Here is a 13,296-nt window from a genome sequence, read left to right as displayed (position 1 = left end):
AACTCTCAAGTTATTGAGTTTGAAAATGTAAAAATTATATGAATAGATTTGTCTTGAAAAATACTTTTATGAAAGTATACACATATCACTTTTTGATAAATATTTTTAGAGAAATAAGAAGTAAAAGTTGTGTTTTGGAGACAGTATCGCTGTCCTAAACGTCAGGTTTTTTGGGTATGGAGAGAGTACATAGTTTGTCTGTAATTTGCGAGACGAATCTTTTGAGCCTAGTTAACCCATAATCGGATAATAATTACCAAATACAAACAAAAGTGCTACAATACATTACATCCAAAAGTTTACACAACTAAATAAGACCCTAATGGAGCAGTGAGTTGCCAAACACTGCATCAGCGTCAGCCTGCGGCCAAATGTTTCTGAACGATGCCTCGCTGCGGCTGCCAAATCGGCTCGTGAACCTGGCGCTGGAACAGTGAGTTGCGGTCGTTCGGTAGCAGTAGCACTTGCATTCAGTTCGGTTGAAGCCCATACAGGATGAGGAATCGCCACCGTGCACACGTCGGTACATCTCCGATGGGGTGGGGGGTCCCGGCGAGAGCGACGCGCTTGGGGACCCTTCCTTCCTCCTCCGGGCCGAAGCGTGCGCCCGTGGACGTGCCGTGGAGACCGGCGCGTACCGGGGCTGGATGGACCAGGACGGAGAGAGAGCAATCGCGTCGCCGCGCTGCGGGGCCCCGCGGGGCAGCGGGTGGGTGGCGCGTCGCTGCAGGCTGTGGCCGTGCGTGCCCACGGCCGCAGGGAACTCTGCACCAGGTGCGTGCGGTGCCACGCATGGGCCGTGCCGTGCATGCCGGTGGTGACAGGTACGGCGCTCCTACTGGGCTCTGGCCGTGCGCACCCGTGCCCGGGACGGCGGTTTCGAAACGTACGTGTACCCCCATGGATGCAGAGTTGGCGAAGTCGATGAAGTCGGAGGAGCAAGAACGCCGGCGGCATAAATGGCGAGCGACAAACCGTTACCGTTGCCCACCGGGGTTTTGGATTCCGGAGCGGGCAGTCACCGCTCACTACGCTCCCTCCGCGCGGGTCCCACGTGATCTCGTTCGATCTGGTCCGTTGGATCTCGGCTGGGCGTTGAAGACGTCCTGGGTCAGAAGCTGGTTTGGCGACGCAATGCAGCCACGCCTTGCTCAGCGGAGTACTTCAGTGAGTGAGGTGCGGACAGGAAGATCTATCAGGTCGGGGTATCCAGGTTGATGGCGATTTGCCCGCATCTAACACGCTCGCCACCCATCATTAGCAGCGGTGGTTAAGGGGGATGATTAGCGGCGCCACGTCATCGGCTGTCAGGTCCCTCCACCCCGCTCCATGGTGCGTGTCATCACACTCGGGAGTAGACGATGCAGCGCTCTGCCCACTGACCCGAGACTCCGGCCGGTTCCCTTCCACGGCAGCAACCTGCCCCAGCGAGAGGCCAGAGCAATCGATGGGTGATCACTGGTAAACCCAGTGGTCTCGACCCGAAATCATGGTGCGTCCCCGCATCCCGCCACGCAACACACCGGGTGTCAGTCACGTCGTCTACCTCGCCTTCTATGCCTCTGTGAACAAAGCCTGTGTCCAAGCATGTACCAAGCAATATTCCAAAGCGTGCCGGCAGTGGCGCTCACTTTACTGATACAGGCTCAGCTCGATGAGAGAGCATAGCCTGCAACCCTGTCCCTGTGTACCTGATCCTTTCTGTAGAGCGCAGCTTCTGTCGACGATTCGCGACCAAGGAAACAAGAGGACGCATGGCATCGCCGGCGACGGCGAACAGTGCAGATCACGGGAGGAGCGACTATCGGTGGCATTACCAGGAATGTTCTTGGTTAGGGGACGCTTAGTCGGAACGTTACAGATCATATCAGCGAGGGAACGGAGTGGCATCGACGCAAAGGATCTCATGAGATCGGGAGCACTATCTAGCCTTTGTCTCCATGCTGGAATTGGCAACAACGGACGCGATGGAGCGACAGAATGCTGGTTGGTGAAAGCGATTAGTCCTCGCGTGCTCTTCACATTAAGCAACCGTCCATATTTTTTTCCCTTTTCTTGATATACTACTACTCGTCCACTACTAACTTACCAGTGCTGCGGCTCGAGTCGGCACAAGCGCAGAGCATGAACAAACGATACACGAGTAGAAAAGTCGAAAACTTGCTAATGGGTCAGGCGGGCCGGCCAGGAAGAATCTTGTACTCTGCTGGGACAGCCCAGTCCATCTCATCCGATGAGAGACGACAGGAGAACTACAGGCCCAACAAGAGGCCTTTATAACCCCGGTCTTTCTTCTTGAGGCCATGTTCCTGAATATTGCGCTGGTCTAGTCAGCAGTCTGAGCCAGGAGTCTTCTTCGAGCCTCGAAAAAAAAAGCCAGCAGTCTTCGTCACTAGGAATAGGAAGGACGATCCCCAAAGGATGCTTCAGCCATCAGAATGTCCATACACAGACGCGTCAGGCGTTCATGCCGTTCGCATTGCTTGCCACTCGGCCGACGCGTCAGGCATCACCCTGCGGGCGGGCTGTGGCGTGCGCGCCTCCGTCCTCCTGCCCAGTTGGGCCACGCTGTCGCACGCGACGCATGTCCAATTCATCATGCACACCCCCGCGCACGATGCGTGTCATGCCGCCGCCGCTCGCGCTCTCCTCGTCATCGGAAGCGAACCCGAGCACGCCAAAGCCGCTGCCACCAAGCCATCGCAGTATAAAGATCGCCTCGAGCGAGTCAGCACAGGCAAGGCAAGGCAGGAGCTAGTAGCCGTTGCTGAGCATGTCGTCCCAGCACGGCGGCCTCGGAGGCACGGCCCGGCGGTGGCGCGAGCTCCAGGGCGAGGGCGGCTGGGCGGGCCTCCTGGACCCGCTCGACCTCGACCTGCGCCGCACCGTGCTCCGCTACGGCGAGATGGCGCAGGCGACCTACGACGCCTTCAACCACGAGGCGCTCTCACCGCAGGCGGCGGCGGGGCTGTCCCGGTTCGCCAGGGCGCGCTTCTTCGACCGGGTGCGCCTGCCGGCCCACGCCGCCGCGTACCGGGTCACCAGGTTCCTGTACGCCACGTCGTCGGTGGCCGTGCCGGGCGCGTTCATCCTCAGGTCCGCGTCCCGGGAGGGGGCCCGCTGCAGGGAGTCCAACTGGATCGGCTACGTCGCCGTGGCCACGGACGAGGGGAAGGCCGCGCTGGGGCGCCGCGACATCGTCGTCGTATGGCGCGGCACGGTGCGGGTGCTGGAGTGGGTCGACGATCTCGAGTTAGCCATGGTGCCGCCGAGAGGCCTGCTCGGGGACCACGAGGGCTGCGACGCCATGGTGCACCGCGGGTGGCTGTCAATGTACACCTTCGCCGACCCGGAGTCCAGCCACAACCAAGTCAGCGCAAGAGACCAGGTAGGTAGGATAGCCTTTCTTGCGTCACTTTCAGAGGCAGCGTCACCGCACTCTCTCACATCCTGCCTGCACGCATCGATCGGCGAATTCAGGCGTTGAGCGAGGTGCGGAGCCTGGTGGCCAAGTACAAGGACGAGGAGCTCAGCATCACGGTGGCGGGCCACAGCCTCGGCGCGGCGCTCGCCACGCTGAACGCGTTCGACATCGCCGCCAACGGCTACAACGTGGCCGCGCCGGCCGCCGCCGCGTGCCCGGTCGCCGCGTTCGCGTTCGCCAGCCCGCGCGTCGGCGGCTCCGCCTTCAAGAAGCGGTTCCACAGCACCCCCGAGCTCCGGCTCCTCTGTCACAGCCCGTGGGCCGTTCGGGCCGGACCGAATGCGCGATACTGTAGCAAAACTACTGTTGCGTCGTGGTTACTGCAGCAGCAGCACAGTACTTCCCAATTTAATCCCATACGAAAACGGAACGAGAGGCAGACCAAGTTAAATAGCTGGTCGGGAGAAGCTAGTAACTCCGGATCGATCCTTTTGCGCGAAGTGAAGACGAAAACACAAGAGAGTTATTTAGCATGTGTGGTTTACTCAACGTGTAGAGTAGATCTTAGCCGTTATCCCGGGCCGGGTCGTTATAGGGGTATCAGAGATATACTCTCGCGGTTTCACGCCACGTACGCGCACTACATGAGCACGTTGTGTGCGCGTGGGAACACAGATGTCACCAGCATGTGGACGGACACACATGGGCTGCTGGCAGTGAACCCACGGACGTGGCACATGGGATCGTTAGCACTAGACGTATGGGACGTGGCCCAAGAGAGGTGATCCTGCTATTTTGTCTCGTATGGGTAAACTGGTTCGATGTCTCGACGAGGACGTCGAGTCCTCAACGGGGGGTGATTGCCTCCAATACCGGAAACGGAACGAGAGGTAGTCGGTCGCGGGGGGTGATTGCCTCCCATACCAGAAACAGAACGAGAGGTAGTCGGTCGCGAGAAGCTAGTAACTCTAGATCGATCTTTTTGCTCGAAGCGAAGATAAAAACGTAAGAGAATTATTTAGTAGGTATAATTTACTCAATATGTAGAGTAGATCTTAACCAAGACGGGTCGTTACATCCTCCGCGTCCGGAACGCCCGGGACATCGTGCCCGGTACCCGGCCGTGTTCTACCACGACGTCGGCGCCGAGCTGGCCATCGACACGGAGGCGTCCCCGTACCTGCGGAGCCCCGGGCACGAGCGCACCTGGCACAACCTCGAGGTGTCCCTGCACGACGTGGCGGGCGCGCGCGGCGGAGGGTTTGAGCTCGCGGTGGCGCGGGACGTGGCGCTGGTGAACAAGGCGTACGACGCGCTGCGGCCTGCGGGACGAGCACGGGGTGCCGCCCGGGTGGTGGGTCCCGCACAACAGGGGCATGGTGAACGGCGCCGACGGCCGCTGGTGCTTGATGGACTGCGAGGAGGAAGATGACGCCGAGTAGGGAGCAAAGCGAAAGCACCGACCACCGAGGCACCTCCATTTTCGTCGCTTATATGCGCGCGCGAAAAGCCAAAGTCACGATGGGAGGAGTATGACTTTATCCGCCTGATGAATTCAGTTCTACGACATGCGATTTCATGAAAGAAAAAAGTGTCCGCAATTCGAGCTTATTTGAATTGAAGCATGTTTAAATGAGAAAATAAATAGAACAGCCGATCATCACAGCTTCACAGATACAAACGGCAGACGCGTCGCCGTCGTCGCAGTGGCTATTTGTCCGGCCGGCGAGACCATACGCGTGGGCCGAATCTCTTCACAGAAATAGAAAAAGTCTGTTTTACCTCCTCCAACTATCATGAAAATTTAGTTTTCCTCCCGCAACTATGAAACCGGGCACTTCACCTCCCTCAACTTTTTCAAACCGTGGCATTTTTCCTCCCTCGAGTGGTTTCGAAGGCTACGTAACCACAGTTGCTACAGTAAAACAGTTTTGCCTTTTTCTTTTTAAAAAAAATTCAATTGAATCTTTGAAAAATCATTGTAAATCATAGAAAAATCATAAAATAAAAAATTCAATTTTGTTAGACTCCACATAAGAAGATCTACACATTGAACATATAATATGATATACTTTAATATAAAGTTTTTGCTACGAAGGTTTTGTCTTTGTCTCTTTTATTTATTTGGCTGAATCTATGAAAAATCATTATAAATTATAAAAAAATCATAAAATAGAAAATCTAATTTTGTTAGACTCCACATGAAATTGAATTTATAATGATTTACAAAATTAGATTCCACATGAAATTGAATCTAGCAAAATTCAATTTTGTAAATTCAATTTCATGTGGAGTCTAACAAAATTAGATTTTCTATATTATGATATTTCTAAGATTTACAATGATTTTTCATAGATTCAGTCAAATAAATAAAAAAGACAAAACCTTTGTAGCAAAAATTTTATAATAAAGCATATCATATTATATGTTCAATGTGTAGATCTTCTCATGTGGAGTCCAATAAAATTAAAATTTTCATTTTATAATTTTTTTAATAATTTAAAATGATTTTTTGAAGATTCAACTAAATTTTTTTAAAAAGAAAAGACAAAGCTATGGGTACTGTAGCAAACAGCGGTTACTGTAGCGAAACAGCCTTCAAACCACTGGAGGGAGGAAAAATGCCACAGTTTGAAAAGTTGGGGGAGGTGAAGTTTCCGGTTTCGTAGTCGTGGAAGTAAAACCAAACTTTCGTGATAGTTGGAGGAGGTAAAACATACTTTTTCCTACCGAAATTTACAGATGCGCAACAAAATCTAACGCTATCTAGAGAAATTGGGCCGTTGTTGGGCTCAGGAATGCACCCATACCTCCTCGTGGCCGCATCTCAGCCGCGTATGTCGATCCAACGGACTGGGTGGCATCTACACTGGACGGCAAATGAAATACCGTCCAGGGCGGTCGGCAAGACCGGGACCTGCGGTGCGCGCGTCGCCTCGTCGCGGGCGCGGTGCCGCGGCCACGGCTTCGCCGACGCCGGCGCCAGCGCGCTCGCCATCTCCTGTGCAGAAACCCTCATCGGCATCCCTGCCTCTGCATTCGTGGAGCTCTGCGCCGATGGTTGGAGGGCCTCGCAAATGGTGACCGCGGGCGTCCATGGCTTCGGAGGCGCGGAGGCCGGAGTTGTTCGGTGGGTTTCGTTTTCCGGTTGAAGACGAAGCTAATCTGCAAATGGGCGGAGCAAGGAACCCGAGAGACCATGGCCGTGGCGCGCGCCATGGTGTTCTGCCGTTCCCGGCGCAGGGATGATTCGCACCGTTCGGTCAGAGCCATCGTCGTCTCTGCATCGAGCTCGGCGAACGTGCCCGACGCCCAGCGGCGGCCCGCCAAGAGAGTGGACGGGAACGCCTTCTTTTCCGGTAGGCCGGAGCAATACGGTTCCGCATGCATGCATCCGCAGTCGTGAACTGAAATGGATGGTGAATACAAGATCACTTGCTCCTGAATTATTACAGCATGGCACTCCACCGAGATTGTTTACTGACTCCTGACGAAGCCGAGCCGGAATCCCTGATCGACCGACCTCCGGTCAGGCCGGTAGGAAGAGGCGAGACACAACAAGCAACCAGTTTCAAACCCAGATCGATCGAATAACAATACATGCCGTATTGTTGTCACTCACTCACTCACTCATTATTTTTAGATGAGGGATACGAAAGACACAAGGGTGCGTGCGTGCGAGCGAGAAGGAGCACCAGTCTGATGCTGATCAAATCTGCTCGAAGTCCTGGAGCGCCCAGTGGCCGTCGGCGCCCTTGGCCATGAACTTGTTCTTGGCGACCCACCAGTCGGCGGGCAACGGGTACTTGCTCTTGAGCGCGTCCTCCCCCTTGTTGGCCAGCGCCACGTCGCGGTCCACCTCCAGCTTGAACCCGCCGGCGCTGCCCTGCTCGCCGGCCACGCCGTGCAGGTAGCACTCGAGGTTGTGCCGCGTCGGGATCGTACCGGGCTGGCGCAGGTACGGCGACCTCCCCGTGTCGATGGGCAGCGGCACGGCCACGTCCACGTACCCCAGCGGCGGGTACAGCGGCACGACGTCGCCGGCGTTCTTCACGTGCAGCGCCCGCAGGTCCGGAAACGAGGCGAAGGCGCTCTTGAAGTTGCCGTCCCCGACGCGCGGGCTCGCGTACACCAGGGCCGTCACGGGGCACGGCGGCTGGGAGGAGTTGGCGGGCGCGTTCGCGCCGTTGGCGGCGAGGTCCACGGCGTTGAGCGTGGCCAGCGACGCGCCCAGGCTGTGCCCCGTGACGGTGATGCTGGTCTCCTCGTCCTTGTGCAGCGCCATTAGCCGGCGGACCTCCTCAAGAACCTGCGGACACGTTTGATGATTCACCAAAAAGCATCTGATCATCAATTCGATCGGCGGCTATTAGCTTGGCCTTTGGCGTGTGGACGTGAAACAGCTGCAATGCGGCAATAGAGTGAAATGCTCAGGACAGACGCTGAGCGACAGCGACGCACGCTATGCCATTTCAAGTAGTTAATGAAATCTAGGGCAGATAACAATTTAGATTTCATGTCTCCAACAACTATATATGGTCGTTGATCAGTGTCACTTTTTTTAAACTCATTAAGTGTCACTTCCTTGATATATATATATATATATATATATATATATATATATATATATATAAATGATAGTTAAATGAAGGTCAGATACTTGAAGAAATCAAAAGCATTATTCAAGCTGATATTGTTATCCACCATGCATGGGCATGCACGCAGTATACGTAACCAGATAACTTTGATAGTTAATAGAACTTCTTTTGATACATGTCAAGATCGAGGTGCCGTTTCCATGATCAATTTCTACTCCTATGGTTATAGTAGGGCTCAATCAAGTTCAAATCAATTAATTTTTATAAAGTGGTCTCACCCTACTTCCATATAGACGGTTTTCAGAAAAGTTATACTAATGTTAATGATTTGCTGAAGTTAGCCGGCCATTACGGATTTTTTTTCGAGGAAAGGCCATTACAGATTATTAGAACGACTAACAATATTAGTCTAGGGAAAATAGCTAGTTAAGGCTATCTTTCTCTTACCAGGTCATGACCTAACTTATTAATTAATTCACTAGCTAATTTAGCTAAGATTAGAATGACTAACAATATTCATAGGAGAGCCCTCAAAGTTGTACTGTGTAATCTAAAATGGAAGAAGAGCCCTCAAAAAAACAATACCAGTCACATCCCGAAATGGAGTATATTTTTCTTCTTGTTCTTTTTCTTTCGGATGAAGTTCAATATACCTCCATGCAACTTCCTGTACCGCTGACCACCATCAATACGGATCTTCACGCATGCACTACGAGCTTAACTCGTTGCTTGGATGCATGATTTAAGCAAAGCAGCGGCCGACAAGTGGGCCCAACTGAAGCATTCATGCAATGTGCATGCATGCTTTCGTGTGAGTTCATGTCTATCTAAACTCTACAACCATGATGCTTCATGTCCTGTTTGGAACCGAGGGATTTTTGCACAAGTTCTTTCGAAATTTAGTTTGCAGTAAACATTTAAATTCCAAGCGTGTGGCATCAGTTTCCATTTCCTCCGGTCTTGTGGTAATAATTTATCGTAGTTAAAATTTAAATACTGGGAGATGAGGTGACATCGCTAGTGGCTACTTGCCTGATCTCTGGCGCTGGACTGGTTGTACTTGGAATCCGGGTTGCTGGAACTGTACACGGACAGGAATCCCCGGTGCACCATGGCGGCCGGGTTCGCCGCCGCCGCGGAGCCCAGCACCGGCGCGGCGGACACGGGCGTGAAGTCAAAGTCGTTGACCCACTCGAGGCTCCTCATCGTCCCGCGCCACGCGACGAGGATGTCGCGCCTCCCCAGGGCCGCGACGCCGTCGTCCGTGGCGACGGCGACGTACCCCATCCAGTTGGACTCCCTGCTCCACGACTCCGGCAGCAGCTCCGGCAGCGGGAGGACCAGGAACGCCTCGGGCACGGGCAGCGCCGAGGTGGCGTAGATGAACTTGGTGACGGCGTAGCTCCCCGCCGCGGCGGCGCCCGAGCTGGCCAGCAGGTCCGCGTAGCCGAACACGCAGGCGCCGCAGTTGGGCGAGCGCTTCTCCTGGTTGAACCCGTCGTAGGTGGCCTGCGCGAGCTCACCGTAGGCGATGATATTTGCGCGCAGGTCGATGTCGAGCGGGTCGAGCAGGCCGGCCCACGAGCCCGCGCCCTGGAGCTCCCGCCACCTGTTGGCAATGCTTCCAAGCATCGGCGACGACGACGCCATGGCCGCACGTACCTGCCACTTGGTGATCAATGAACTCGATCGATCGCCTTGGCTACGGCTCTGGTTTGGCTGCTAGCTAGCTGAGTTTGGCTGAGGCTCTGCTATAGCTTGTCTGAGCTGCTTGGTGGTGTATTTATATCGCTAGCTAGATGCAGGTCGCGTCGATGTGATCGATGTGCATGGTGACCCATTTGCAGATTTCTTTCAGAGACGCGTACGCACGTCCATCTCAGTGTGCTCGAAAGGTGTCCTTTATTTCTATCCGATCCTACCTGAAACTGACCGGCGCCAACAAGTCGGCCTTGAGCATTATGCAGCAGTAAAACCGTCTCCGACAAAACGATCTTCGGCTTGTATCCTGCACGCTTCGAGCAGGAACTTGCTGGTCATGCGCTTTATAGCCTTCTTGATCGATGGCGTACTCACGTCCTGGACACGAAGGTACTGCCTCCGTCCCATACAAAGTACAATTATAAGGTTCAAAAAATAACCTACAAAAAGTGCAATCCTAACAATAACTACCTGCCTTAACAGTACTAGGTTAGTACTACTCCTTCCATCCCAAATTATTAATCGTTTTGATTTTTTTTCTTCTAAATTTATATACTTTGCTATGCATCTGGACATAATATATACGTAGATGCGCAGAAAAGTTTATTAATATAGAAAAATCAAAATGACTAATAATTTAGGATTGGGGGAGTAATAAGTACGGAGTACTAACAGTCGCACAGCGCTGGTGCTAGGGAAATGTTGACTGTGGGTTCACTGCACTTTTTCTTATGCAGTACAAAGGCGCCGAAAACTGAAAACATTTCTTGCCAGGACATCAGAAAACTGAGATCAATGTGATCGGGAATGCCCCGCTGATAGACAAATGTGCTTCTAGAATCGTTCTTCCAGAAAAGGTCTGTTGCCTATGCCTAGTGATTACAAGAGTATTGGTAGCATCTTAGATCCAGAGTTCGCCTCTTCGTGGGAGTGAATATTAGAATTTAAAGTGATATTTACGTCGACAGTGAGATATATGTGGTGACTTCGTCAATCTCGAGAATTTACCGGCTCGGTCTGATGCTCATAGAGATAAAGTTTGTCTATGTAAGTTCATAGAGGTGAGTGTATGTACGTTGCGAGTGTCTGAGTTATATTGTGTAATCTAAATATAATCATTCTTCCAGTGCGGGAACAACCGTGAAAGTTAAGGTTGAGACAGACACCTTGCTATGGGCCACGGCTGACCTGGCACTTGAATGGTGGTAACAGCCTTACAGGATTGGAGATGCAAAGTGCATGTACCACCTTATTGCGTGCAAGCCTTCGTTGCTTGTCCCGTCGAAGATCTGACCATTATCCTGCTGCATTTGTGTAACCTTTTCTTTTTTGTTCTCGAGCAAAGTTTATGACGTTGATGGTTGGCACAGCAAAGGTGGTACTGTGGTAGCTTTTAAGCGTGTACCGTAACCCTGAATAAAAATAGGACCCAACTGAGATTTACATCCTAATAAATCTTTCTATTTTGCCAAATCAGTAGTTCTTAATCCGAAGTCTTTTGCCACGGCAGTACCACTGAAGATAGTGATTGTGTGTAGTCGTATTCGGTGTTCTTGTCGCATTGCTCATGCTTAGAAAATGTTTAATCGCTTTAAACAACCGTAGCACGTCTGACGACGTGACGGGAGGCGTTGCCCCACTCTTGAATGACTGCTTAAATTAGGAGACATCATGTAGTTCTAGGCTGTTTTGTTTGGAGCACTGTTGGTGATGGGCAGACAGCTATGAGCGGCAAAATGACTTGGCTACCTGACTGAAGCGTGTAACACGAGCCCCGGCAAATGAAATGTACGTGCAGCAGAGATACGACATGCTACTATATGCTAGTAGCATGCAACTTAAACCGTAGCTTTCTGTAGGAGGGGCTTATCGAGACATAGTCACAGTGTAGGTGTCAAAACATCGATGCTTTGCACTTTGCAGCAAGCCAAACGGCCATTCATGTTTATCTATTGCAAATGTAAAGAAAATTTTTTTACCAGCACTCTCTAGCCATTGGGGTTTATACATCGCCAGATCGAAGCTCTAACCAAGCTTGCCACGCAGGACTGCAGTACCAAGCATGGGCGACAGAAAGTAGTGGCACCGCGCTTCGCCAATCACACACATGCTCGTTTCAGGCTCTCCAATTGTCGGTGCCCTGACCCGGGGTCCGGATCTCAACGTGTAAATGCTAAGTATTTCCACGTCCCAGATGTTGATGCAAGAGGCAACACAGTAACACACGGTTTATCCTGGTTCCGGCCGCGGGACCGTACGTCCAGCAAAGGGGGTGTGTGAGGGCACTGTATTATCTTGCACCCGGGGTGCTTGTAGTAGGGGGTACAAGCGAGGCGAGAGAGGGAGGGAGACTCCCAAGTCTCTGCTAGAAGTGGAGTTGAGCGTAGCGAATAGCAGTGTTGGGGCTAGAAGAGAGTGTGTGCTCTGTGAGCGATGTAATGCCTAGAGAGCCGACCGACCCAGGTGACGATGGCAGCTCACGTCCCCCTTGAAGGAAGCTCGCCTCTCCTTTTATAGCCACAAGGAGGGACGGTGTACATGCGCAGGGGAGCGTGGAAGTCGTTGTTTTCCCCCGAATCGTGGGGGTGCAGTGGTCGAACACTGTAGGAAGTACACTGTGGGGTATGGCGTCGGGCGTGGCGGTCATCCTGGGCGTCGTCCTTGACCTCGCGGAGATCGCGCCGGCGTCCTGCCAGCCCCAACAGGCGGTGTGGTCGTCGCTGTAGGGTGGCGTTCCGTGGACCCCCTGGTCGGAGTGCTGGCGTGCACTCTAGGAGGTCCGAGGGTTGCGTGGAGGTCCCGGACCCCTCGAGGGGGCAGGTCCGGGACTCCGGCTGCGTGTGATGTGCGTCCCTCTTGGAGGGGTATGTGGCGTCGCCGGACCCCTTCCTAAGCAGGAGGCGGGTCCGGGGCCATGCGTGTGATGAGGTGGAGTCCGGACGGACGGAGTTGGTAGAATAGTACGGGAGCAGTGCCGAGCCTATCTTGTCCCGCGTCGCAGGTTCCACAGTGCCACCACATCGTCCGGGATGGCGGCCTGACGCCATTTGTCCTGGGCACTGTGGAAGAGTGATTGGCACTTAATGCCTCCGTACGACGGGCGGTTGAGCGGCAGGGCCGTTTTGTCCCTTACGCCGAGGGGTGGCCTCGAGCGAGGCGGAAATGAGTTACCTGCTCAAGGGAGGTTCGCTGCCCTCGAGCGAGGCGGAGATGATTTGCCCGCTCGAGGGCAAATCCGCTACCCTCGATCGAGGCGGAGATGATTTGTCCGCTCGAGGGCAGATCCGCTACCCTCGAGCGAGGCGGAGATGCGGAGCGCAGTCGAGGGTCCCGATGGGAGCCCTCGAGTGAGGTGGAGATGATTCCCGCGGGCTTGAGAGGGGGCGAATGGGCCGCATGCTGGGTTTCTTTGAGTCATTTCCTTTCTTCCAGATTGGAAGGAGGCCGTGGGCCTACGTTTGCCCCGTTGCCTTAATACGTGTTTGCATTTTTTAGAGTGATCTTAGTACCCCGATTAGGGTGTCCCTAATCGTGGTACCTGACAGTAGCCCCCGAGGCTTTGGTCGAGTCATG

The 13,296-nt window shown here is 53.4% G+C and overlaps 1 protein-coding gene and 1 pseudogene across 1 annotated transcript; one reads left to right on the top strand and one right to left on the bottom strand.

Annotated features, from left to right (window-relative positions):
- Window positions 1-2,773: 2,773 nt before the first annotated feature.
- LOC120667588 lies at window positions 2,774-5,205 on the top strand (annotated as a pseudogene).
- A 1,659-nt stretch (window positions 5,206-6,864) lies between these two features.
- Window positions 6,865-9,757, bottom strand: LOC120667375 (phospholipase A1-II 7-like). Its single transcript, XM_039947462.1, has 2 exons — window positions 9,055-9,757; window positions 6,865-7,733 (listed from the first exon to the last, which is right to left on the bottom strand). Exons 1-2 carry the CDS (start codon window positions 9,670-9,672, stop codon window positions 7,134-7,136), a joined length of 1,218 nt encoding a protein of 405 aa, XP_039803396.1. The 5' UTR covers window positions 9,673-9,757; the 3' UTR covers window positions 6,865-7,133.
- Window positions 9,758-13,296: the final 3,539 nt, after the last annotated feature.

The sequence above is a fragment of the Panicum virgatum genome, chromosome 3N (genome assembly GCF_016808335.1).
Source record: "Panicum virgatum strain AP13 chromosome 3N, P.virgatum_v5, whole genome shotgun sequence".
NCBI lineage: Eukaryota > Viridiplantae > Streptophyta > Magnoliopsida > Poales > Poaceae > Panicum > Panicum virgatum.
This window is presented reverse-complemented; position numbering and strand designations above follow the sequence as displayed.

Bases quoted from the DNA above. Each gene is read 5' to 3' on its own strand.
- LOC120667375 (XM_039947462.1), bottom strand. From the start codon at position 9,672: ATGGCGTCGTCGTCGCCGATGCTTGGAAGCATTGCCAACAGGTGGCGG. The intron at 7,734-9,054 runs GCAAGTAGCCAC...ACGTGTCCGCAG, and splicing joins AGTCCAGCGCCAGAGATCAG to GTTCTTGAGGAGGTCCGCCG.